The sequence below is a fragment of the Bombus impatiens genome, unplaced genomic scaffold (genome assembly GCF_000188095.3).
Source record: "Bombus impatiens unplaced genomic scaffold, BIMP_2.2 scf_0151, whole genome shotgun sequence".
NCBI classification, from domain to species: domain Eukaryota; kingdom Metazoa; phylum Arthropoda; class Insecta; order Hymenoptera; family Apidae; genus Bombus; species Bombus impatiens.
The window spans coordinates 701,245-723,866 of NT_176570.1; the positions used below are offsets into that span (position 1 = coordinate 701,245).

A 22,622-nucleotide genomic window follows, 5' to 3' on the forward strand; every position below is an offset into this window, starting at 1 on the left:
GTTGTTTACTTGTAAAAGTATATTTTGTAAATTTTTATGTAGTACAATTTTTTTTCAAAATGAATGTAATAAATGTATTTTACAAGAATACTGTTTTTTGTAACACCATCTAGAAATGGTAATCGATACAGAATATGTGACGATTGCGATATATCGAATCGTTCGATTAAACTTGTTGCAGTAACTGAGTACTCCGACTTGCGAATGTATACAAAACTGTGCAATTATGATAAACGTCAAAACGACGAATTCTTTTTAACGAATACCTAATTAATGCAAATTATTTTTTAACGAGCGTGTTTTGTAATTTAATTCCTTGAAATGGAAAAGAATTTAGAAAAAACATTAGATGACGTGTAAGTTTTATACAAGAATTTTCTCATATATCTCATATATGACAAAGCGATTATCTAAATTGATGTTTGTTTTAGTGCTACTGATACAAATATTTTGCAAAATGTAATATTCTCATTAACATTTAATATTCATATACCATTATTTTATATTCTTATTACTGTGCAACTATAACCCTTACACTTAATAACTTAAATTGTGATACAATATGAAGAATTCTATTAATTTTGATGTCTATTGATATAACAATACATTTAAAAAATTTATTATAAAATACATTTAAAATGTAAAAATTAGCAAATTATTGATTAAATTTAATATTTTTTGATAGTAATAATACTGAAGGTATTATTGGCTGCATCTTGGCTGATCATGCCGGATTATGTTTAGGAGGTATTTCTAGCTAATTTTATTTACATTATACACTAAACATTATCTGGAAGAATAAGAATGAAACAACTATTTTCAGCCAAAGGAAATGCATCTACTGATAGTGCAGGAATAATTGCAGCTATTGCAGATCAAGTTGCAAAGCTAGAACCTAAATCACCAGCTCCAGTTATTTCTCTTCAAAATGATAGCAAGTAATGTCTTTTTATTGATTTTGTTTCGTTTTGTACTGTTAAAATTAAGATACAAAATTATTAATCAACAAATTTATTAAACAACTTTGAAACTCAACATGTCTTTAACTAATCTTTGAACTTGCACTAAATTAATATTAAAAACATTATAAATTATTTTGTAGGAAATGCCTTATACAACGCCAAGGTGCAGTAGTAGGTGCCATTTATAAGGATATTTCTATGTAAAATAGTTTTGTTATATAAATGATTAATATTGTTTGTATGTAAACTAAGCTCTATTATGTTTGTTATTTTGTTAATTATATATAAACTTTAAATATATAGGTGGCTTTTTAACACATCCTCATGAGATAGTAGAACTTGTACTTGATTCTGATTGTAACAGTATAGAAAATACATGATTATTAAATTTTACAAGACTTATAAGAGTTCGTTATAGCACCTTTGTAGATAGTTTATAGGTAAATATCAATAAATCACCATTAAAACATATCTAAGGTCAGTCACTTTTCTTATGTCTGTTACTTCTTTCATACCATTTGTTTGTACCAAGTCTAATTAAATCATGGTGTTCATATATCCAAGAGACAAGTACTATCATAAACATTATCACTCCAATAATTAAGTGCAATAATTTTTCATCTGGAAAAAAGTAAGCCTGAAACATAAAAATTTCGAGTTGTAATACTACATTTTCTATTAATATATGGAATAATGAAAAGTATTACTCCATTACATGAGAGACATTAGTGATCAATGCTGCTATTAGAAGAGAAGCAGAAAACATAGGCTTTGGCACTAATCCACGTAATGGACGGTACATTGTATCTTTGTATCTTTTATTGATAAACATAGTAGAATGCACAATTCTTAAACTCATGTTTACACAGTTTCCAAAAATGAAACCAACTGGTCCAAACCAAATAGCAAATAAATAGGATGCACACAGAAATGCGATCGATTCGTAAATCATAATCAAATTGCTCTTATTTATAGTCGCACTATCGGCCGTTGCATTGCTGTAACATTCTGTTACTCCATTTATTCCCAAAAGGAGGATAGCTAGACAATGTGCTCGCATTAAGAGTACTGGCAGATGTGAAATTAATTTAGTACCACCATATAACCATAAAAGTGTGCTTGAATATGACTGTCCAAACACTAAAACAACTAACCCAATCGACATAACAGCTGAACATAAATGTGTTAGCACATTTACGCTTTCTTGTATTTTTACCTTTAAAGGAAACTTATTTTTAATAATTTGTAGTATATGAATACATGAAAAATGTTTCATATAATACCTACAGGATTTTGGTCATTAACTGGTTTGTCTCGTTTTACCATTTGAGTAAAATAGAAATATCCACTTTCTTCTATTGGACGGAAAATAAACCTTGCTGCTAAAGAACCTAAATTATTTATAATTTCGTATGTTCCCTTTAAACATATGAAAATAAAATGAAATAGAAAAGAATTAATTTAATGAACTTATATATAAATACTTATTATAACTGATTAAATACCTGTTCAGTAAATGTTAATACTGGCATTACTGTCATAATTAGCCTTTCTCCTTCTGTTAAAATTTGCTTTAGAATTCCTTGTCTAAAGAAACTCCATGTAAGAATAGTCAACTTTTTATCTAGATATGATTCCTAAAAATGACAGTCTGTATACATAATACACAAAAGATCCATCTTAATACATACTTTGTTTGTCAATTGCCCAGGCAAAAAGTCCTTCACTGTTTTGAAAGGAAATTCTCTCACAACATACTCGTCAGTACTGTCTTTTAATGACATACGCCTCTTTAACTTATACTTGTTAAGCTTTTTAATATAATAATGAAAGTATAAATAGTGACTAGCAGTATAAAATATTGCTGCAACTAGTTGAGCTACACCAAATGCTAACAATGCATTCTCTGGATTTTGGAGTATCAATGGAACAAATGTTATAGTACGAATAGCAATCATGATAGAATCAAGTATAATCTAAAAAAATTCAATAACTAATTATAAGTACAATTTCCCATACTATCTTTAATTCAAGATCTTACTTTCAACCTAACAAATAAAAATGCACTAGCGACCAGTTGAACGATTAAAGATGATAATTCAATAATACAAGACAAAGCAACTGCCCAAACTGCAAATGTATAATATGATGGTAATGCCTCAGATGTTGTTAAAACAGAAAGCCAAATATATCCAAACAGTAAGGACATTAAGAAACATATAGGAACCCTGAAAAAATATTTACCATCTAAGTATTTATGTAGATTTAATTTATATTATAATTAATCACTTTTAGAAACGAACGTCATCCATAATAAATTTACAACTTGAGCCCAATTATGTTCTGCTGTGTTGGTTAAACATGCTTTCATAAATGGTTCTCGAGACAGAAACAAAATCATTGATTCCAATAATAGTAGTCTCACATTTATGACTCCTAGAACAGCTTGACCCACATACCGAACAACGAAGGCATTTAAAATAAAAGTGACTCCTCTGCATAATATCTAAAAAGAAGTTGATTATAATTATTTTTTTCATATATATCTTAGTTTATTGACAAGCTATCAGATATTAATAAAAACAATATAACTTTTTTAAATATAAGCAAATAAAGGTATTGTAATCGCGAATAATAGCAGCAGAATTTGTATTTATATAAATGATATAATTTTTCTCATAGATAGAGAATGATGTTTTTTGCCATGAAATACTTAAATTTTAAAAGTGTTGTGTTATTGTATATACCTGAAATACAATATTGAACGAAGCTGTTTCCACGCTGCTTTTCAAAATATTTTGTGACATTTTTATGGACGATCAAATGAAAATATAAATGTTTCGAGATTCCCGCCCAAAGGGGTGATCAATGAAATTCAAGGTTATGTAAACACTTTAACGGTATCTAAAACATCAAGTCGATCATTTTTCAGTAATTTCATTCGCGCTCCTAACTAATCGGAACATAGCAAATACAAAAGCCAAGAATTTCTTCATACTGCATGAAACGGATTTCATGACGTAATTGCGTTAATTTTCTATATATATGCATTGTGTCTAGTAATTTTGTGTCATGCATCTTCATCTATTCTTCCTAGTGGAAAACTGTTTTCAAAACAAAAGCTTTTTCCTAACCTTGGTGACACAGAATTTTGACATACATGAGATAAGGTTAGGTTTCACCTAGCAGACTATCACAGTAGAATCAGAGATTGTAGCGTAAGTAGACAATGATTAACTTGTGAAGTGATGTCATTACGCAATAATGTCCATGTGGTCTTTTCATTTCATACCACTACTTCACGGATACAAAATGTTAAATTTCTAAAATAGGTATCTCTGATCGCTTTCGTTCATTTAACAAATATTCTACGATGATTAAACTATCACATACACGATGACTCTTTAGTTATTAATTAAACGAAACGAAACATAATAATATTAAATATTTAATTATTTTAAATTTTTCTATCAATGTTCGATAATGTTAATACAGTAACGAAAATCAAAAATTATACTAATCGAAAATGTTACAAGAAAGTAATCCAGGAGCCACCACAGGTGCGAAAAACGTTTTCATTACTTCGTTAATCGTAAGTAAATTATTGTGTAATGAGTATATGATGAAATAACATGCATGCCTCTATTATCATTAATACACATGGCAATTCTTTACATTATTATAAAAAATTATAAAACTTACTTGATAATCATTTTATATAAATTTGTATTAATGTTAATATCCTTCCAATCTTTTTAAAAAAGTTTTTATAGTTTATTTATTTAAAAATAACAAATATATTAAATAGCGCCAATTTTTTAAAACAGAAATTATATTTTCTTGAAAATTAGCGTATATAATATTATTTTATAACATTTATTTATGAATTTACGGTTAACAATTCATGGATATTTTTGCAACTTAAAATTATATTTTTATGATATACGTATTTTTAATATATATTGTATATCTACTATATATAATCTAAGAGTAGTTAGATTTTTAAGTCAACATCTACACATGCAATTGTAAGAAAAATAATATTTAATCGACGATAGTCAGGTGCTCTCGCAGGAACTATGTGCGATTTTATATCATTTCCTTTGGATACGCTTAAAACGCGATTACAAAGTCAACATGGTTTCTTAAAATCTGGTGGTTTTAGACAATTGTATAAGGGTTTAGGCCCCGTAATGATAGGATCCGCACCATCAGGTAAACTTAAGATAACAATTTATCCTTTAATACATTTTAAAAATAAAAATAATATTGATAAAAATATTCTTTGCAGCTTCGTTATTTTTTATAACTTATGAAACTTTAAAAATAATGTTTCAACCTCAAATACCTGAACAATATCACGTGTTTATACATATGACTGCCGCGTCAGTCGGAGAAATGGTAATTTATATCTTATTAATGTTATATGTAAATAATAACAATAATAATAATATATACAATTTAAGGGTGTATGGGTACTCGGGTATCTCAGGTTCGGATCAGGTCAGGCTCACGATTTCGAATACCTGCACACCCCTAATATAATCAATATACAAAGCATAAACGATCCTTTTTACCTCTAAACATACAATTACAAGCAGTTTAGTAATGCTGAGATGTTACTAATAGGTTGCATGTCTTATTCGAGTCCCAGTAGAAGTAGTGAAACAAAGGAGACAAGCATTTTTAAGCGATGCCCACAAATTACCTTTGAGAGCTTTATATCGTGGTTACGGAAGTACTGTGATTAGAGATTTACCGTTCGGTTTAATTCAGATGCCACTCTGGGAATATTTTAAACTTTATTGGAAAAAGCACGTGAAACGTGAGTGCACGCCTATGGAGGGTGCTATCTGCGGATCGACGTCAGGTAGAAAAATAAAAAAAAGTTAATTAAATCACGGGCATGCATTAACATTGTATATTTTATTATTACGAACATTGATTTTTATAGTTGCCATATCTGCGGCCCTAACGACACCTTTAGACGTTGCAAAAACTAGAATAATGTTGTCGAATGTGACGGTAGGGAAAGATGAAATAAAAATATCCGCGATGTTAAGCAAAATTTACCACGATCATGGTTTTAAAGGGTACAGAACAAGCTTGTCTCTTAAATATTCAATTCTACTTGTTATCCTACAAACACAATAATCGATAAATATTTTCAGACTTTTTGCAGGCTTTGTACCAAGAGTGTGTGGTTTTACTATTAGCGGATTCGTATTTTTTGGTGTTTACGAAAAAGTTAAAGAAATTTGTACTGCGGTTTTGCCACCATAATGTTGTGAAAGATACATTTATAAATATAAATCATGGTTAATATTTTGTCAAATAATACTACCATAGAGTCAAAATAGAAAGAAAATTGAGATAGAAGTTAATTTCGTATGTATTTGGTAGTAATTTTATCATAAATATTGCATGTTAATCTTTCATCAGCAATATAATATATTAATGAATAAGAAAATTTTTTTAAACTTTTTTTATGATCACATTGCATTTGTTATAACATATTTTATTACTTTTTCTATTTCTACTACCTTTACCTACTCTTATTACTTTTCAGATTTCGAAGAGAATGAGTATTTACGTTACATTGAATTTTACTCATGACATAGAAAAGTACAAAATGAAAATACAATTGCATTTATATTTTAATTATTAATAGAAAGATACTGTAGTCTTTACCGCAAATTTTGCATTTAAATTGTAATAATTAAAAATGAGAAAGCACACTTTTATTCCACAATATATCTAAATGAATGTGAGTATGCACGTATCAGGAAAGAAATAAAGAACACAAAGAAATGTAAAATATAAAGTATATTTAAAAATAATCAACAAACGTGAAAATTTTCCTTACATTTACATATAATAATGTGTTGACTTATAATAATCTGCACATTAATTTATATTCGTGATATTCACTTGTACAAAATAATATAAAATATGATAAATAAGAAAATTATGGTAATTTTTAATACTGACTTTGTTATATTCATTAACAACAATATGTTACTTTGGGTTCGTTACTTATATCAATTACCTCTTCAATTTTTTGTACATTATTTGGATCAGACATAAAATCTTGTGCAATTTCATTAAACAATTCAGCTACAAAATTAACTTAATAAATATCACACATTATAACAATAATGAGAGTGTATAATATATATCCTTACCAACATTTTCTCCAGTTTTACTAGATGTTATAAACAATTTAGCTCGAATTCCAGCAGTATATGTTTTTACAACATCTATATTAGGAGATGGAACTGCACCATGCTCTAAAATATCATTTTTTGTTGCACAAATGTATATTTTACATCCTTCTTCAACTTCCCTAAGCTCCCTTATCCAGAATTTTGCTCTTTGAAATGTATTTGATTTTGTGATATCATAACAGATAACAGCAGCCTTCGCACCACGGTAATATATCCTACTCATAGCATCATATCTAAAAATATATAATTTATGACAATCAACATTTTTGAATTTTTCATTTTTGAAGATTACTTACTTCTCACTGCCTGCTGTATCCCATATTCCCATGATAAGCCTTTTCCCATTGACTTGCATTTGCTTAGCTGCAAACGCAGCGCCTATAGTCTAAGGAAATTGGAACTGGGTTAATTTGTTTTGTGACGCATCTCTTAGATGATTCTCAGTGCAAATCTTAATAACTTTATTTTACAATATTCCTTCCACTTCGCGGACTAAGAGGAACAAGACAGACTAAATCAGTATAGTCCCTAAGTCATTCCAATATGAATTGTACAATTGACAAACAAGAATAATAGTTCTTTATAATCTGATATCTCTAGAGAAATTGGATATACAGACTAAATTTTCCTTATTTGTTGTACATATTACGTTAAATGATTAAAGAAAAGATAAAGAAAACAATTTCGAACATTTATTTAATTTATTACATTATATAAAGTAATGTATAATATACATGTTGTATGTGATTGTACTTACGTTTTGGTAAGATAGACCTTCATTAAACCTTTCATTTACGAAACGTTCGACGAGACTCGTTTTTCCTACAGCTGAGTTACCCAATAAAACCACTTTCAAATCGACGCGATTCATCCCTAAATAATGAAACTTCCTCAGTGTAATAATGCTACGAAATAAGTACTAGTCCTTTTTGTACCATTTAGGTTAGAGTAATTGTTTATTTTTTATGTTAAAGAGTAACTACTGTTTAATATTTGTAGAAGATAAATCTGAAGGTGACCACAATGCCCTTTGATACGAAAGACGTCATCAAGAATTCAGTACAATGTCTATTCCAAGAAAAACTGGTAAACTTGCATATAAATACGTAACTAAATAAATACTCTATCAAGCATTTATTACTTATTACTTGTCACAGATGGCGCTTTTATATTTTTACTATCTCATTGTATATCACATCTGATCATACCTACTTTAAATTCAATTTGTATTTTATATATATTTATGTTAATATTAGGTAAGATCTCAAGGACAAATAATTACATTTAATATCTTTTAATAATTTTATATTTGTAATTTTATAATTATTTTCAATAAATATTTGTTTGAATAAATTACAACACATAGAAACTTGTAATATTAGTGAAAACTTATGTTATTTTTCTATTTTTCTTCTGTTGTAAACATTTTTATTTAAATGTATCTTCCAATAATAAAATAATTCTTCAACAATGCCAAAACTAAAAATTAACATCTTCTGTTTGTTTATAATAATACAAATTTTGTAATGAATTTCTTTAATTTTACTTAGCTTTCCCTTGTGCAGCAACTGCAGCCATTGCAGCTTTTACAGTTTCTTCGTCACCTAAGAATTTCATAGATACAACAGGCTTGAAGTTTTCATCTAATTCATAGACAAATGGAATACCAGTTGGTAAATTTAATCCCATGATTTGATCATTGCTCATTTCTAAAAAAAGAAACACATGATTATTAATATAATAAATAAACAGAATTGGTTGTGCTTTGAGAAAATAATAACTGACGATCTAAGTGTTTAACTATGCCACGTAAACTATTTCCATGAGCAGCAATGATAATCCTTTTCCCTTCCTTCAATTGTGGAATAATAGTATCATTCCAATATGGCAATGTCCTCTCAATTGTCAATTTTAAAGATTCAAATTTAGGGAATTCTTCTGGTTTTGGTCCATCTGCATATCTTGGGTCTTTTACTATTGTTTCATAATACTTGTGGTCTGATTCCATTGGTGGAGGAGGTACATCAAAAGATCTTCTCCAAATTTGAACTTGTTCTTCACCATACTTAGCAGCAGTTTCTGCTTTATTCATACCAGTCAGTCCTCCATAATGACGTTCATTTAAACGCCATGTCTTTTGAACAGGAATGTTTTCTTGACCACTTTCTTTAAGAATTGATTTTAAAGTTTCTTGAGCTCTTGTCAACAATGATGTATGAGCGATATCAAACTTAAGGCCTGCCTGTTTGATTGCTTTTCCAGCTGAAAGTGCTTCAGTTTTACCTATAATAAACATATATATGTCAAACAATAGCATAATTTTGAAAATAATGAATTTCATATCATTACATAAACTATAGATTATTTTATTTTTTTGACCATGTGACATATTTATAGGATAATTGAAATCATGGATAGCTGTAATTTAGTGATAATGTCACTATCATGACTTAAGTGCAAATTTTTATGCAAATTTATATTGTTAAGGACATAATTAAAGCGATAAAAGTTGAATAAAATTGGAGTTTTACTTATTAAAAATTATTAAAAATTATAACGAGTTTTCTATTGTAGGTATATCCTATGCTTCTGTATACGTATTCTATGCATTTTTGCATCTCCAGATTTTGTATAATTGCATAAATATCCGCTACCTAATCATGACACTTATTCATTAATTTATCTTTTTCTCTATAGATATACGTCTTTAAAATAAAGAAACTTAACCAATAAAACATGGTTAACATCACATTCGAAATATTTGACCTTTTGCCCTTGGAGTTTATTCTCAGAATTTCCTTTTAAAAATGACTTACCCTTGTCGGATAAATCGGCGTCATACCATCCGCAAAATAGATTCAATTTATTCCATTCGCTCTCTCCATGACGTACCATAACAATTGTATATTTCGACATTTTTTTATTGTAGGAGCTAACTGCACGCAAAGACGAAAGACGATTCGTAAACGGCGATTTACTCTGTTCAATATCTTTGCACAACTGCTTTAATCGAAAGCCCCCGTCCCCACCACCTGTCACATCTAATCGTGTAAGCACTTTATTCAAAATTTTACATGGATACATTCTAACATTTATTGTTTATGCTTTCACTTACTTTCGTTATATCGGCTAAAAAATTTTTTCTATTCAAGAATATAACTAAACTAGCGTATATATTTACAACCGTTGGTATTTTGACTTTGTTCCTCATTCATTTATTCACGTAATAACACATTTCGCGCCATTGCAAGTAGTTCTCATTGTACGTTATATTAGCTGCAACACGTATGAAAACTCGATCAGTTTGAGTGTTAGTTAATAAATATATGAAGTAAATAATTATTTCTGGTTGAAAGTTTTTATACGTTAATAATTAATTGCAAGATTTTCTAAAGGAGAGTCTCTGCTCGAATGAAGTGAAACATAAATATAACCTTCATGAAAATGAAGTGTACTAATACGAATTTGAAATCTAATTTAAAATGACATTACGAAAATAACGAACACAAGTTCTTATCGTTGGGCTGATAATACATGTTAATCTATTTAAAGAATTTTCATTCTGTTTAAAGAATTGCATATAATGGAACTTTCAGATCAGCAAGTTGATGATTCTTCCTTGTCATTAGATACGAATTATTTACAAATCTCGTGCAACTGGAAAATCAGCAATAATAAACAGCTTCGTGATGCTTTCACATTAGAAGCTTCGTCTCTAAAATTTATGAAGTAATCCAGATATTTACATATTAAAATATATTAATTTTTTTCATATAATAATTATATATATACACTTATTCCTCTATATACACTGTATACTTATGTGTTACTTATAAATACACTAGATTTGTGTATTTAAAGTAATATAAAACCTGGAAAATATAAAGTATTATAAATATCCTAACTTACTATCAGATCTTGCCATATTTCTTTGTTATTTTAATTTATATTCACATTTTTATAAATAAGTATGAATTTTTTTATAGAACTAACTTCGAAGACATAGTTTCTTTAAGTACATGTATATCTTTACAACCAATTGAATCCAACAATGAACCATGTATGCTAGATGTAAGATTAACTAATGGGCAGAGAATTTCCCAGATTGCTGTAGTTTCTGAAGCTTATGTATTAGAATTTTTCAAACAATTTGGGGAATATGAAACAACAAAGTTTGCTGAATTTGTAGATGAATTTGAAGACAATTCAGTCTACTTTGCAGAGACAGCAATTTTTCCACATGCTACAGAAGCTAGCATTAAGGTATAGAGAATACATACAATGGATTTAATTTACAAAAATGTATATTTAATTCAAAATTTCTATTTTAGTTTACAAAAACAAAAAGTAAAAATTCAGTTATGTGGATATATGGTATAAAGCTCTATGTAACAGAGTCAATTAATGAACCTAAGAGTTTTTCCACAGAAATATTTAATCCTGAAATAATAAGAAATTTCTTAACTAAACTTAGTTTTAACAATGAAGAGAACAATATCACGAATGATGTTCAGTCATGTTACATGAATATTTTGAATTTATCAAAAAATAAAGGTGTTCAGAAAAACAATGAAGAAGAAGTGGCACAATCTGCGATTGATAGCACTGTGTCAAATAATATAGATATTGTGACATATATTGATAAGAAATTTGAAGATATGGAAGGAAGATTAATGAAAAAAATTGATGAAATGGAACAAAAAACAAATGAAAAACTTGATACTATTTTAAGACAATTAGAAACTCGATGTAGTGTCAAGTGACCTTTCATTTATATAATTTAAAAGCATATTTGTAAATAATGACAATATATATTTAATTCTGTATGGAATATATATGTAAAATATACACATATAAAAAATTTTTGAAGATAATAGTTTTTCTTAAAAAGGGTTTTATTCCTAAGTGTTTCCTGAATATCTATTTACACATTTTTGAACCTTCACATATAGTGATGTCAAGTCTTGTATATTTTGACTATCAGTTACATGTACCTTTTATTTCTCATTTTTGTATTGCAATTGAACCTTTTAAATACATGTAAATATTCATATGTAAGAACATACCAAGAATTATATTACACTTCATCTAATTCTGTTCTTTCTATAAAATTTTATACAGATATAAAAATCACGGAACTATGATGCGCAGAAAGATATATTTGCATAATAAAGTAAAATGTTGGTAACATAAGGTTATTTTAATCAGAATTATTGCTATCTTGTGGAGGATCCCATTGATGAAGTTGTTTCCTCCACAACCTTACCATGCTATCCCATCCTCTTCTACTATATTTAATATATTTTGGTGGTGTTCTTGGATGCTCTCTTGTACGTTTTTCTCTAAAATATGTGTAACCAATGTAATATTTTTCAACATAAATATTTCTGACCATATCGTAATAAACAATATTCTTACTTAGGCACAGCCTGTATGTATCTATCATATCCAATAGTATTTTTTCCATAATCTATTTCTTTTTGTCTACGAGCTAATACTTTAGGATCTGTTTCATATTCTACCCGTCTCTTATTACTATCTGAAGAATTAGTAGTAGAACTTGAATCACTATTGTGTCTAGTTCGAGAAACTTTTGCATCCTCATCATTTATTTGATTTTCCCTAGCTCGTTTGCGAAAACCATCATCATGCTGCTTGTTCCTTACATTATCTTCATAACTTATACTGACTGCATTGTTTCTTTGATTTTCTCTGAATTTAGACATGTTATCAATTTCTACATTTGAACTAATATCTTCTTCCTTTTTTTGTTCACTATTAATATGTGTCTTAGCTGCACAAGAATTAGTTTCTAAAAAATTCTCCCTCTTTGCATCCTTATTAGAGTCTACTATTTTGGTCAATTCATGTGAACTCATGCAAATGGCTTCATTAAGAAGAGCATCATCTTCTTCTGTTAATTGAGTCCACGAAGTATGCATGTCTAATTCCATTTTATTTCGATCGTAGAAAAGCTTTGTAACACAATCTACGAGATAAAACTAACGTCAAGCCAAATAAACAGTTTAACCTTAAACCGACGAGAAAATCCAATAAATAAATAGTATCTCACCTAACAAGAATAACCTAAATGAATAAAACAACTTTTGTATTAGAACATAGAAGGAAATTGTTAATTGTGCGTTTCCGTAATAAATAGAAGAATTCGTGAAATATAATTATTATTTTGTGATCACTAAACATCGAAGTTTCGAACACGCGATGAAATTGCACTTAATTTTAAACAAATTTATAAAATAAGTTCATTCTTACAATTGTTACGAATTCTGCAATGCGCGCCTTTTCTGATAATCTAACATTTGCGCACCTCAAGCAATTTTTCAAGTTCAACTTAGGTTAAAAGATTTGAAACTTTTTTCGTTGTTGATCTTTGTAGAACATATATGTTACGAGTACGAGAGCAACGACCGTCCAAAATTTCATTTCTTAATAATCGTTCCATGCATATCGCTCTAAGATTCTATCGCATTTTCTTTATTTTAAACTCACTATCGTTTTCGTAAAATTGAATATTACAAGATGTCGGCGATAATCTAGCGCTTTTTGTTTGACAAGTTCGCATCCCCGCATCGGTTTCTAAATATCTTTGATGGGCGCGCAAAAGGATATAAATCAAATTTTAATCAAAACAGAATAAGTATGCTTATATATATTGTCATTGTTGTTTCTTACTTGGTTTTAATATACAAGTTAATTTTATTTCTTTCTTGTTCTTTTACCTAAGACTTCATTAGTATATGTAAAAAATAATAGTAATTTTTATTCTTTTATACATTTTTTAAGGTTAAAAGGCAAATGCAATAAGATTACAAAACATGTATAGAATTTACAGATCTTTAGGTTCCAAATGATTTTGTAAAGATGTGTATGACTTTAAAAAGTAAAAACCATTGTTTTAGTTGGATTAAAGTACTTGAGGTTGCAATGGAATTTATGAAAGAGAATGGGTATGTTTATGTATATTATGATTATACTTGTAGAAATAGTAAAACTTTATTTTAACTCATGTTATAATATTGATTACAATATAATTTTCATTTTAGTATTGATGCTTCTACAAGACGAATCATTTTGATGTTTGATTTTAATCAGAAGCGGATATTATTACACAATTTTAAGCAGATGCAATTGTAGATACCATTTCTGCAGAAAACACTAAGTTAATCACAATGTAAATATTTATTTTAACATCATTATACAAATTATTATATATAATTTAATTCTATAATTTTATTATTTAGATAAGAGAACTATTTCAACTAGTCTTAAAATTAGTGAAATTTTTCTTAAAGATGTCCATGAAAAGGTTTCATCTATTAGACTATAGTTATTTTTGTAATATATTATTGTGGATCACTATGAAATTTATTTACTAGACTAATAGCAAACATATAATATTTGATAAGGCTATATTAAATTTGAAATTTTCAAATACAAACATCAAAAAAGCCAAGTATATATATTATTACACCTGAGAGTTACTTGGTAAAAAATATCAATTGCTTCTTATATTAAAGTAAGGAGATACTGTGAAACAAGAAATCATTTATATGTATTATGTTATATGTAATAGTTACAGTTTAATATTCTTATTTTTTTTAAATAGACACCAAAAGATTTTGAGCATGGTAAAAGGCCAGAGGTAATTTAAAGCTCCAGACTAAAAAGGAATACTTAGGTAGATAGACAGTTCCTTATGCAAAGTATGATATTCAAAAAGGATACAAATATAAAGGAGCTTTTATTTCAGTATCTGGTATATATTAATTTGTTTTTACTAATATAAATATTATAGATGTTCATCATAATACATATATTTTATTTTACAAATAATATATATAAGATATATATAAGAATTCTTTATACATATATTGAAAGTAACATTGTTTGTGATCATAAAAATATGATTATATATTTTATTTAGAAGTGAGAAGAAACAACAAGATAATATGCAGATCAATGATAATATTAATACCAAAGTGTTTATTAAAAGATAGAACATAGCTGATATTGAAACTAACTTGTATAAAGAATTACTTTTGTTTCTGGATTTCTCAGATATTGATTTTGATGAATTGGTATAACAAGAAATAAGATAACAGATGTTACTATATATACATATGTACGTATTTGAATATTTATCTAGTATGTTCTATTCATATTTTAGGCTGCTAATATATAACTTCTTCAACTCGTTTACAGTATTTTAAGTACCCATCTAATAAAGTTTAATTGGATTATATTTGAAATAATAATTTTACTTTTTGTACAAGGTATCTCGTACTTTCAAGCTATGTGTGAAAGAAAAATACGCGATATATTTTGTATACAAATATTATGCTAAAAGGATCGTGAAATAAAATTCTGCGCGACAACGAACTTCTTGCGAATTCCTAATTAGAAGACGTTCGACCCTCAGAATGAAGCCCACCAGAAACTGATGACATTATCGAACCTGAATATGGAAATGACGAGGCCTCCTGCCCACCTAACACCCACTCCATTCCTCATCAAATTCTCCGAAACTGTCTATCAAACAACAGTACCACAGTAACGATTGTACATTTCTATACATTTTATATATTATAAAATATATCTATGCAAGGATGTTCTTAACAATGAGTACTTGGCACTAGTCATAGCATTTTAAACCTCTCTTGTAAAAGGAAGATTATTTTTTCCAAGATAAGGTTTTTCTTTAGACATATTTTATTCAAAATATCTTATTCTTTATGCTCTTTCTGTGAGAGGTTTAGATTCCATAGTTGCGTGGATACTGTTAGTCCTATGGTTTTGATACATCCTGTATAACGTAACGGCACTCACTTTCAGTACGAGTGCCTGCGGTGAGCGCGAATCCGGTGCAATCTCAGTCAACGAAGAGACGCCGTCTCGCGTAGATCAACAGGTGCTCTTTCTCGTGCAGAACACGTTCACCAGCATGGGTAAGTTTCAATCCTGTTTGCGCCAACTTATTCGAAACGGACAAACTTAAAGCTGCTTGCCGCGCTCGATTCTGAAACGCTGCAACGTATTGAAGCTTGTTTCGGCAGCGAAAGCAATAAATCAAAGGTGAAACCCACGCAGTAATGCCTTGCGTCTTCGTTTAGGTATGCAGGATGAGACACACGAGTACATTAGACTCTGTGCTTATGCGTCTTTGCTGACATAACAATAATGTTGCGTATTTTCCATGTTGACGTATCATCAATAATAAATTTTATAATAATTACATTTATTATAAAATTTATCTGCTAACGCTGGACTTGAATATTAATTTTTGAATCTATTGTATGGTTCTGTCTTAATCGTGCAAAGGATAGCTACAAGTTCAATGAATTTAAATACTGACTAAATCTGAAATTATAGATATCTACGATTGTATCGTTGCGTTCAAAATAATTAAAGAATTACTCACGTGACTGATCGGTATCGGTATGGTATTCGCTACTTAAAAGGCTTTGATACGTCGTTTAAGTCTTACGTTCACTAAAAATATCACCATATTGAGATTATTACAGTTATGGTAATTATCTTCTGAATTATTAATAAATATATTATTTTTTCTAAGAATTTAAGCGATATTTAAGGTAGCGGAAGATCAGTTAAAAGTAAAGATACAATCCTACGCTATGGAAGGATAAATTAGCAACTTTATGCTTACTACGGTGAATGAACTAGATCTTAAATGTCATAGACAAATGTCAAGGAGGAAATGTTACATCAAAATGCATCTCGTTGCATATTTTGAAGATTCCAGACTGTACTGTCTGGATCGTTTTTCGTTAGAAATTACAACCAATAATAGTTGTCTTTAATTTCTGACAAACGATGAGTCAGCGATCACTTTCGCAATTCTTATGCTTTTACACCTCGTTAAACATTGACCTAGAAAAGAATACCATCACGATTAGGAAATAGGAATCAGCTGTTTGGGAGATAAGTCACATATGCCTTCTTTAATTCTAATTCTTAGATTTTTATATATAAACAACCTGCTTAATTTATTTTTATGTTTGGAAATCAACACGTTTTATTATATCAATATATTAAGTTAATAGAATTCCATTAAATTAATATTCTGTGTTAAGTAATCTTTATACTTTTCATTTTTATATACGCAATTTTATTTTACTTGCAGGCATCATAACTAGAAACATCGATTCATCCAAGATTAGCTTTATAGATTTACATAAACGGCATTTTAATATTTTTATAAATATGCCATCATTTATAAGATGAATTAAAAGGGGATGGATGAAATTTGATTGATCATTCTTATTTCTATTCACGAGTGTCGCATGGTGTCAACAAAATGTCAGGAGGGTATCGGTTCAACGAGATCAGTATCTTGAAACAGGAGCAAGCCGATCGAATGCACCACACGGAACCATACCGACCTCGTCGTCCTTGCAGAAATGCGCTTGAATGCTGCCTAGATCGATAGTAGATTATCCAACGGATAAAAATAATGTCTGTCTGACTGTATCCTCCCATTACTCACGTACAATTAAAGATAAATCCAAAGCAAAGATCGGTTTAAGAGAACGATTACAATTTCTCTTGATTCATATCATTATGCAAATGTAAATGTAAATGTATTCTTGAAGATGTTTCTTTGAGAAACAAGTATCTCTGTTTTTCTTCTTTATCATCTTCTTCAAATTTTTGAGAAATAAAAAATATTTCCTATGTCGGTTTTAGAATAGTGGAGTTTTAAAGAATTGGAAGGAATTTTTTTCATATTGGTCGAATTGGTTGTTCTTTCTTCCTTTTTATTCTACCTTTCCTCTTTTATCGATAATTTATTTATTCTCTTCTCTATTTTCCATTGTATGAAAATCCAAAGAAAAGCTATTGGTATTGAAGTACTATTTGCTGTTAAACAACTCTCTTTTTAGTCTTTGTTGTTGTAATCTCAAAAATATAAGTGTAGAAGATATTCCTTTTCGAAATTTTTTTGCAACCATAGGTTACAATAATTCAGTTAATAATTTAATAAAGTCGAACGACGATACCGTAAGTAAATTCAATTGAAAGAAGAAAAATCGTGTCGAGCGTATAATGAACATGCATGGCATTGACTCCTTTTCTTCGCGGCCCAGTTTTTATCGTTTACGTTCATTTAATAATGAACCATGTCCACAAGCCAACTTGCGTAAGTTTCCATGCCCAGAATGAAACTTTTTGCTTTGTCCCAATAGTGCCCCGCCTTTTAAGTATGAAACCGATCTCTTTTTCATTTCTTCATTTCGTTTGGAGTTACATATATAGTAGTTCTCCTTTCTCTCATCTCCCCTTTTCTAAATTACATATACTTGTTAGTTTCGCATATTATTTTTATTATTATTTCACATAATCCTTAATAAGTAACGCATATTAATTGCACCTTATCGATTTATTTTATTAAAATAATAATTCTTTCAGGCATTGCAAACTATTCTATTTCCTTAAAGAAAGAAAGTATTGTCATACTTTCTTTCTTTTTTCTAGAACAATATATTTCTTCATCTTCTTAAGATCCGTATATATTTTTATTTCCTTATTTTTAACTTTTTTATCATTTTTGTTATTTTTCATACGTTTCTCATTTCACAAAAATCATCCTTTTCTTTTTTCAGGAATCGCATACGCTTGTAGTGTGGTGGCTATGCTTGCCGTAAGTATATCAGATATATCACGGTTTCTTATGCTTCCTGCTTTTCACACTTCCGGAACTAATCACGAATGCATTGTACATAATTCGTTGCTGGCGAACCGATGAATCGGAGAAATCGTCCATCGTGAGAGGAAAGATTACACTTTACTTTTTTCATACTTAAGTTCAACGGCTTACACAGAATCCCGAATTATTTTTGTATCATTTTCTTTCTTCTTTTGTTACTGATTCTATATAACTCTACTTGAACTTTGTAAGAAATCGCACGCAAATTGCGCACTTTGCTTTCTTGCGTAAAACTCGCGAACTCGGAGTCGAAGAATATCGATCCTTTCACAAATGGAAAGTGCAGTTAATGACGTATGAATCATATCAAATGAGATGAAGATTGACATAAACTGTAACGATCTTTTAAAACAGGAATGTTTTCTTTAGCTTGTAAAGTAAAAATACTTGGTAAAAAAATGCCTAAAAAATGAGATACAGAGGTTTATGTAATTCTGTTTATGTGTCTTAGAATTTTGAAATGTCTTTTTATAATTTGGAAAAGCATAATTTTTTTCAGTAACTTACTTAAATGACTAGAACTTCTAATATATATTATAGCAGATTTTGTTACATAAGTAAGTTTCTAAAAGATATTATGCTTTTTTTAATTTTAACAACATATCATTGTTAAATACTTTTGTTTATAGGTAATATTACCATTTACGAAAGTATTTAAAAATATAAATTCCTCGATCGCTATTTAATATATCAATTATTCTTAGATGATTGCAAAGAAAGCTCACGTGAATGATTCCAATAATTAAAATAATTACTTAAAAATTAAAAAAAGAGATCGAAGATTCTCTAACTAGAGAACAATTAGAATAATAAAGAAATTGTTCTTAATAGGTAATCCTACTAACAGTGGAGGCTGGTGACATGATGCGGAAGAGCATTGTTTTCGACAAAAATACTCCAGATGTGTTCTACTGCCCGCAACAGAAACCGACTGGTTTCCAGAAGATGATCGTGAACGCGAAACCGTTGTCAAGGCTTTGCCAATTCGAGGGGAAACCGATCCCACCCGATTACAAGAGCGACTGTTACAACGACGTGGACGAGACCGAATACGCGTGCAAAGAGAAGTACAGAATTATGGTGAGTCATCGTCGAGGTCATGGGCCTCGAAATTTCTCACCGAAAGCGGTCAAACCTCGGGAAAATCTTGGAACGCGTATGAACAGAGAACAAGGTGTACTCAAGTGCAACCAGCTGGGACGAATCAGATGAATAAGACAGAAACAGCAATGTTTTGATTGAATTGTTAAAGAGGAGCTTATGCGCTTCAGCTGCATTTTACGCGTTCTACGTTAACGCGATTAAACCTTTCTGTAACGAGGTTTAACTGGAAGTCGAAAACGCGAGAATGGAAACAGTTACTTACATTAATGTGCGAAAGTTTCCAGATAGACTTTTCAATTTATATTCCAACGGAGTTTTCCAAAAAAATTTCAAATGTGGCCTGACTTAGGCCTGTTTTAAAATTCAAGTTTACTTCTTTAGCTTAATCTATAATCTCTAACGTCTATCTTGTATGTTAAAGAATCTCTATTAATGATTTTACATTTAATTAATAAAATAAAATGCTTCCAATTGAACTTCAGAGAATCACACGGAAGAAGTAAGCTAAGCTAAGTTTTACTAGTGATGCACGCATCATCCGATCATCATCAACGTAACATCATGTCCATCACGTGTAACGCGACTGGTGTCGGTTTTGTTTTCTTGCAGAAGCGATTCAGAAACAAAGCAGAGGGAGATGAGAACACCGTGGATGACTACGTCGACAAATAGATGAGAAATTGGTGCTGCACGATCAAGCAATGCGTGCAATTTTGCAAATGGGTCCCTCCACTAATGCTCAAGCTTGCAACCTCCAGTCCTATAATTACAAAACATTTTTCTTCCCCAAATTCAAACGTCCAATTAAATAGTTTATAGATACGATCAGTTTAAGAAGGAAACGTAGACTAACTAGTTAAATTATTCATGTTAACATTTAAAATGTTATCATACCACGTGACAATATTAGAATATATATTTATAGTGAATTCACTTTCTTATATAATTTTCTTTTTTAATTTTCATTGTAAGTGATATAAAGTATTTAATGCTTCATCTTTTTCTATTTTTTATTGTAAGATCCAATCTTACCGGTGCTATTTTGTTGTTTCCGTGCTTGGTGACCGGAATTTGTAATATCTTTTACGTAATAACATTAATAAAACTAACAAAGGAGTTGGGCAAATTGATCATTAATTCTTCAAATGTAGCTTCGACGGCTGATACTTTGATAACCGATTGCACACTAACTTTGCATCATCTTGTTTCGTTTGATTCATTTGTGCACGTCTAAATTGTCAGATGGATATTCTATGATAAAATGTAAATTGTAATTGTGACAAAAATTTGGAATGTCTTTTATATCTTCTATGTGACAAAATTACGTTTATCTGTACTTGTGAAAATATAACTTGTTAATTAACTGAAATTATTTACCAAAATATTAATTCATTCTTGAACTTCATCAATCATGAAACGAACCTGAAGACTTCATCAAACATGTATATTGTGGTAGGTAGTATTTCATTCATGATGTTTGACCAAATTATAAAAGATAATTATTAATTTAAAAATCTGGAATCTTTTTTTTTATATACATATATTATTTTTATAAATGCATGTCTGTTTTAGATGCGACTACATCCACCAGGAAGTGAAACACCATATAATGGTTCACGTTTAACAAAATTCCTAGCTTTTGATAAAGATATCTATAAGAAAAGGAATCAAATTGAAGATAGTGATTAATAAGAAAAATTTATCATATATGGCATAATGGCATTCTTCTAGGGCAATTATTGACGAATATTCTAATATCAATTTAATATTTTTTTATATTCTAATTGCTTTAGCCATCTTTTTAATTTACTTGTAATTTAATTTTTTAATTTCCTTGAAGTGTGTCTTTTTCTTAATTGATTTTATCGTAGTGATAAGATTCATACAATCTTTCATAATATCAATTGTAAATAATTCAAGTTACTTTGTGATTGATGGTTAAAAAGAACACATGCTCATTATTAATTGAAATGTTTAACGTTCCTATTCACTGTAAAGTGTACAAAGCTTATTTAACATATTTTTGTAATATATTTGTAATATATGCGCCAGAGCTTGTAAAGCGAGAAAATAATATATACCAACGAGTACTATTTTCGACTTTGTAAATTATTACATGTAAAATAAAAAACAATTTCATATATTACATTTTTAGTTTGTGACCCTCTTTTTTAGATATAATAATATAATTTGTAGTATGAGATGTAAGGTATATAATTAATATATACAATTAATATTATATATATAACTATATTTTTAACGATTTAACGTTGTTCAAATAAACTAATTTGTTAATATATTTAATTTAAAGATAATATAACTTTTTTATGTTTGTCAAAAGCAGTATTTCATGTACTTCATAAAATTCATCGTTCTAAGTGAGAACAAAAAAATTAAACTGTTCTGGTGCAATGAATTTCTGATTTATACATGAATTAATATCATCGATCCATACATTGGGTAATAAATAATACAGAAGAGCATTACAATGCCCTGTGATTATATTTCATATCAAGAACTATGGGTAAATTAGTTATTAATAAATATGTTTTGAGACATAATTAGAAATGAAAATTAAATATA

General features: G+C 29.1%; 8 protein-coding genes across 18 annotated transcripts; 4 read left to right on the plus strand and 4 right to left on the minus strand.

Moving 5' to 3' along the window:
- Positions 1–133: 133 nt before the first annotated feature.
- LOC100744125 lies at positions 134–1,360 on the plus strand. Its single transcript, XM_003487386.4, has 4 exons — positions 134–356; positions 686–747; positions 824–938; positions 1,103–1,360. The coding sequence occupies exons 1-4, from the start codon at positions 322–324 to the stop codon at positions 1,164–1,166; spliced, it is 276 nt and encodes a 91-aa protein (XP_003487434.1). The 5' UTR covers positions 134–321; the 3' UTR covers positions 1,167–1,360.
- LOC100744442 (protein RFT1 homolog) lies at positions 996–4,232 on the minus strand. 4 transcript variants are annotated; one of them, XM_012382434.3, is made up of 9 exons: positions 4,097–4,232; positions 3,710–3,866; positions 3,266–3,468; positions 3,004–3,190; positions 2,654–2,938; positions 2,468–2,599; positions 2,250–2,381; positions 1,678–2,178; positions 996–1,599 (listed from the first exon to the last, which is right to left on the minus strand). In XM_012382434.3, the coding sequence occupies exons 2-9, from the start codon at positions 3,767–3,769 to the stop codon at positions 1,441–1,443; spliced, it is 1,659 nt and encodes a 552-aa protein (XP_012237857.1). In that variant the 5' UTR covers positions 3,770–3,866; positions 4,097–4,232; the 3' UTR covers positions 996–1,440. The 4 variants fall into 4 exon arrangements, with proteins under 4 accessions (XP_012237857.1, XP_012237856.1, XP_033175311.1 ...); XM_012382433.3 differs by having other exon boundaries at positions 3,961–4,097; XM_033319420.1 differs by lacking the exon at positions 4,097–4,232 and having other exon boundaries at positions 3,710–4,069.
- LOC100744563 (S-adenosylmethionine mitochondrial carrier protein) lies at positions 4,157–6,308 on the plus strand. The gene is made up of 6 exons (XM_003487390.4): positions 4,157–4,554; positions 5,021–5,177; positions 5,254–5,363; positions 5,592–5,832; positions 5,917–6,055; positions 6,134–6,308. The coding sequence occupies exons 1-6, from the start codon at positions 4,489–4,491 to the stop codon at positions 6,243–6,245; spliced, it is 825 nt and encodes a 274-aa protein (XP_003487438.1). The 5' UTR covers positions 4,157–4,488; the 3' UTR covers positions 6,246–6,308.
- A 467-nt stretch (positions 6,309–6,775) lies between these two features.
- Positions 6,776–8,354, minus strand: LOC100744683 (ras-related protein Rab-24). Of its 2 annotated transcripts, none has more exons than XM_003487391.4 (4): positions 7,947–8,354; positions 7,486–7,574; positions 7,148–7,422; positions 6,776–7,079 (listed from the first exon to the last, which is right to left on the minus strand). In XM_003487391.4, the coding sequence occupies exons 1-4, from the start codon at positions 8,058–8,060 to the stop codon at positions 6,967–6,969; spliced, it is 591 nt and encodes a 196-aa protein (XP_003487439.1). In that variant the 5' UTR covers positions 8,061–8,354; the 3' UTR covers positions 6,776–6,966. The 2 variants fall into 2 exon arrangements, with proteins under 2 accessions (XP_003487439.1, XP_033175317.1); XM_033319426.1 differs by having other exon boundaries at positions 6,846–7,079; positions 7,152–7,422; positions 7,947–8,060.
- Positions 8,355–8,477: 123 nt separating this feature from the next.
- LOC100744886 (phosphoglycerate mutase 2) lies at positions 8,478–10,294 on the minus strand. The gene is made up of 3 exons (XM_003487393.4): positions 10,006–10,294; positions 8,975–9,472; positions 8,478–8,898 (listed from the first exon to the last, which is right to left on the minus strand). Exons 1-3 carry the CDS (start codon positions 10,271–10,273, stop codon positions 8,732–8,734), a joined length of 933 nt encoding a protein of 310 aa, XP_003487441.1. The 5' UTR covers positions 10,274–10,294; the 3' UTR covers positions 8,478–8,731.
- Positions 10,162–12,048, plus strand: LOC100745006. Of its 4 annotated transcripts, none has more exons than XM_033319423.1 (4): positions 10,162–10,238; positions 10,786–10,918; positions 11,176–11,452; positions 11,521–12,048. In XM_033319423.1, exons 2-4 carry the CDS (start codon positions 10,914–10,916, stop codon positions 11,950–11,952), a joined length of 714 nt encoding a protein of 237 aa, XP_033175314.1. In that variant the 5' UTR covers positions 10,162–10,238; positions 10,786–10,913; the 3' UTR covers positions 11,953–12,048. The 4 variants fall into 4 exon arrangements, with proteins under 4 accessions (XP_033175314.1, XP_012237821.1, XP_012237820.1 ...); XM_012382398.3 differs by lacking the exon at positions 10,162–10,238 and adding an exon at positions 10,395–10,499 and having other exon boundaries at positions 10,762–10,918; XM_012382397.3 differs by lacking the exon at positions 10,162–10,238 and adding an exon at positions 10,405–10,520 and having other exon boundaries at positions 10,762–10,918.
- Positions 12,049–12,066: 18 nt separating this feature from the next.
- Positions 12,067–13,691, minus strand: LOC100745127 (histone RNA hairpin-binding protein). The gene is made up of 3 exons (XM_003487395.4): positions 13,263–13,691; positions 12,608–13,178; positions 12,067–12,531 (listed from the first exon to the last, which is right to left on the minus strand). The coding sequence occupies exons 2-3, from the start codon at positions 13,141–13,143 to the stop codon at positions 12,390–12,392; spliced, it is 678 nt and encodes a 225-aa protein (XP_003487443.1). The 5' UTR covers positions 13,144–13,178; positions 13,263–13,691; the 3' UTR covers positions 12,067–12,389.
- Positions 13,692–13,773: 82 nt separating this feature from the next.
- Positions 13,774–22,185, plus strand: LOC100745250. Of its 4 annotated transcripts, none has more exons than XM_024365763.2 (5): positions 13,774–14,157; positions 16,043–16,155; positions 18,832–18,869; positions 19,767–20,015; positions 21,612–22,185. In XM_024365763.2, the coding sequence occupies exons 1-5, from the start codon at positions 14,072–14,074 to the stop codon at positions 21,726–21,728; spliced, it is 603 nt and encodes a 200-aa protein (XP_024221531.1). In that variant the 5' UTR covers positions 13,774–14,071; the 3' UTR covers positions 21,729–22,185. The 4 variants fall into 4 exon arrangements, with proteins under 4 accessions (XP_024221531.1, XP_033175315.1, XP_003487444.2 ...); XM_033319424.1 differs by lacking the exon at positions 13,774–14,157 and adding an exon at positions 14,808–14,966; XM_003487396.4 differs by lacking the exon at positions 13,774–14,157 and adding an exon at positions 15,427–15,760.
- Positions 22,186–22,622: the final 437 nt, after the last annotated feature.

Bases quoted from the DNA above. Each gene is read 5' to 3' on its own strand.
- LOC100744125 (XM_003487386.4), top strand. From the start codon at position 322: ATGGAAAAGAATTTAGAAAAAACATTAGATGACGT. The intron at 748-823 runs GTATTTCTAGCT...AACTATTTTCAG, and splicing joins TGCCGGATTATGTTTAGGAG to CCAAAGGAAATGCATCTACT. The intron at 939-1,102 runs GTAATGTCTTTT...ATTATTTTGTAG, and splicing joins TCTCTTCAAAATGATAGCAA to GAAATGCCTTATACAACGCC.
- LOC100744442 (XM_012382434.3), bottom strand. From the start codon at position 3,769: ATGTCACAAAATATTTTGAAAAGCAGCGTGGAAACAGCTTCGTTCAAT. The intron at 2,600-2,653 runs GTATGTATTAAG...TGTCATTTTTAG, and splicing joins CTGGGCAATTGACAAACAAA to GAATCATATCTAGATAAAAA. The intron at 2,382-2,467 runs GTATTTAATCAG...ATATGTTTAAAG, and splicing joins TATTAACATTTACTGAACAG to GGAACATACGAAATTATAAA.
- LOC100744563 (XM_003487390.4), top strand. From the start codon at position 4,489: ATGTTACAAGAAAGTAATCCAGGAGCCACCACAGGTGCGAAAAACGTT. The intron at 5,178-5,253 runs GTAAACTTAAGA...TATTCTTTGCAG, and splicing joins GATAGGATCCGCACCATCAG to CTTCGTTATTTTTTATAACT. The intron at 5,364-5,591 runs GTAATTTATATC...TGTTACTAATAG, and splicing joins CCGCGTCAGTCGGAGAAATG to GTTGCATGTCTTATTCGAGT.
- LOC100744683 (XM_003487391.4), bottom strand. From the start codon at position 8,060: ATGAATCGCGTCGATTTGAAAGTGGTTTTATTGGGTAACTCAGCTGTA. The intron at 7,575-7,946 runs GTAAGTACAATC...CAATTTCCTTAG, and splicing joins AAGGTCTATCTTACCAAAAC to ACTATAGGCGCTGCGTTTGC. The intron at 7,080-7,147 runs GTAAGGATATAT...TTAATTTTGTAG, and splicing joins TAAAACTGGAGAAAATGTTG to CTGAATTGTTTAATGAAATT.
- LOC100744886 (XM_003487393.4), bottom strand. From the start codon at position 10,273: ATGTATCCATGTAAAATTTTGAATAAAGTGCTTACACGATTAGATGTG. The intron at 9,473-10,005 runs GTAAGTCATTTT...TGTTTATTATAG, and splicing joins CGCCGATTTATCCGACAAGG to GTAAAACTGAAGCACTTTCA. The intron at 8,899-8,974 runs GTCAGTTATTAT...TTCTTTTTTTAG, and splicing joins CATAGTTAAACACTTAGATC to AAATGAGCAATGATCAAATC.
- LOC100745006 (XM_012382398.3), top strand. From the start codon at position 10,773: ATGGAACTTTCAGATCAGCAAGTTGATGATTCTTCCTTGTCATTAGAT. The intron at 10,919-11,175 runs GTAATCCAGATA...ATTTTTTTATAG, and splicing joins TCGTCTCTAAAATTTATGAA to AACTAACTTCGAAGACATAG. The intron at 11,453-11,520 runs GTATAGAGAATA...TTTCTATTTTAG, and splicing joins CTACAGAAGCTAGCATTAAG to TTTACAAAAACAAAAAGTAA.
- LOC100745127 (XM_003487395.4), bottom strand. From the start codon at position 13,143: ATGGAATTAGACATGCATACTTCGTGGACTCAATTAACAGAAGAAGAT. The intron at 12,532-12,607 runs GTAAGAATATTG...CACATATTTTAG, and splicing joins TACATACAGGCTGTGCCTAA to AGAAAAACGTACAAGAGAGC.
- LOC100745250 (XM_003487396.4), top strand. From the start codon at position 15,651: ATGACATTATCGAACCTGAATATGGAAATGACGAGGCCTCCTGCCCAC. The intron at 18,870-19,766 runs GTAAGTATATCA...TGTTCTTAATAG, and splicing joins GTGTGGTGGCTATGCTTGCC to GTAATCCTACTAACAGTGGA. The intron at 20,016-21,611 runs GTGAGTCATCGT...TGTCTGTTTTAG, and splicing joins AAGAGAAGTACAGAATTATG to ATGCGACTACATCCACCAGG.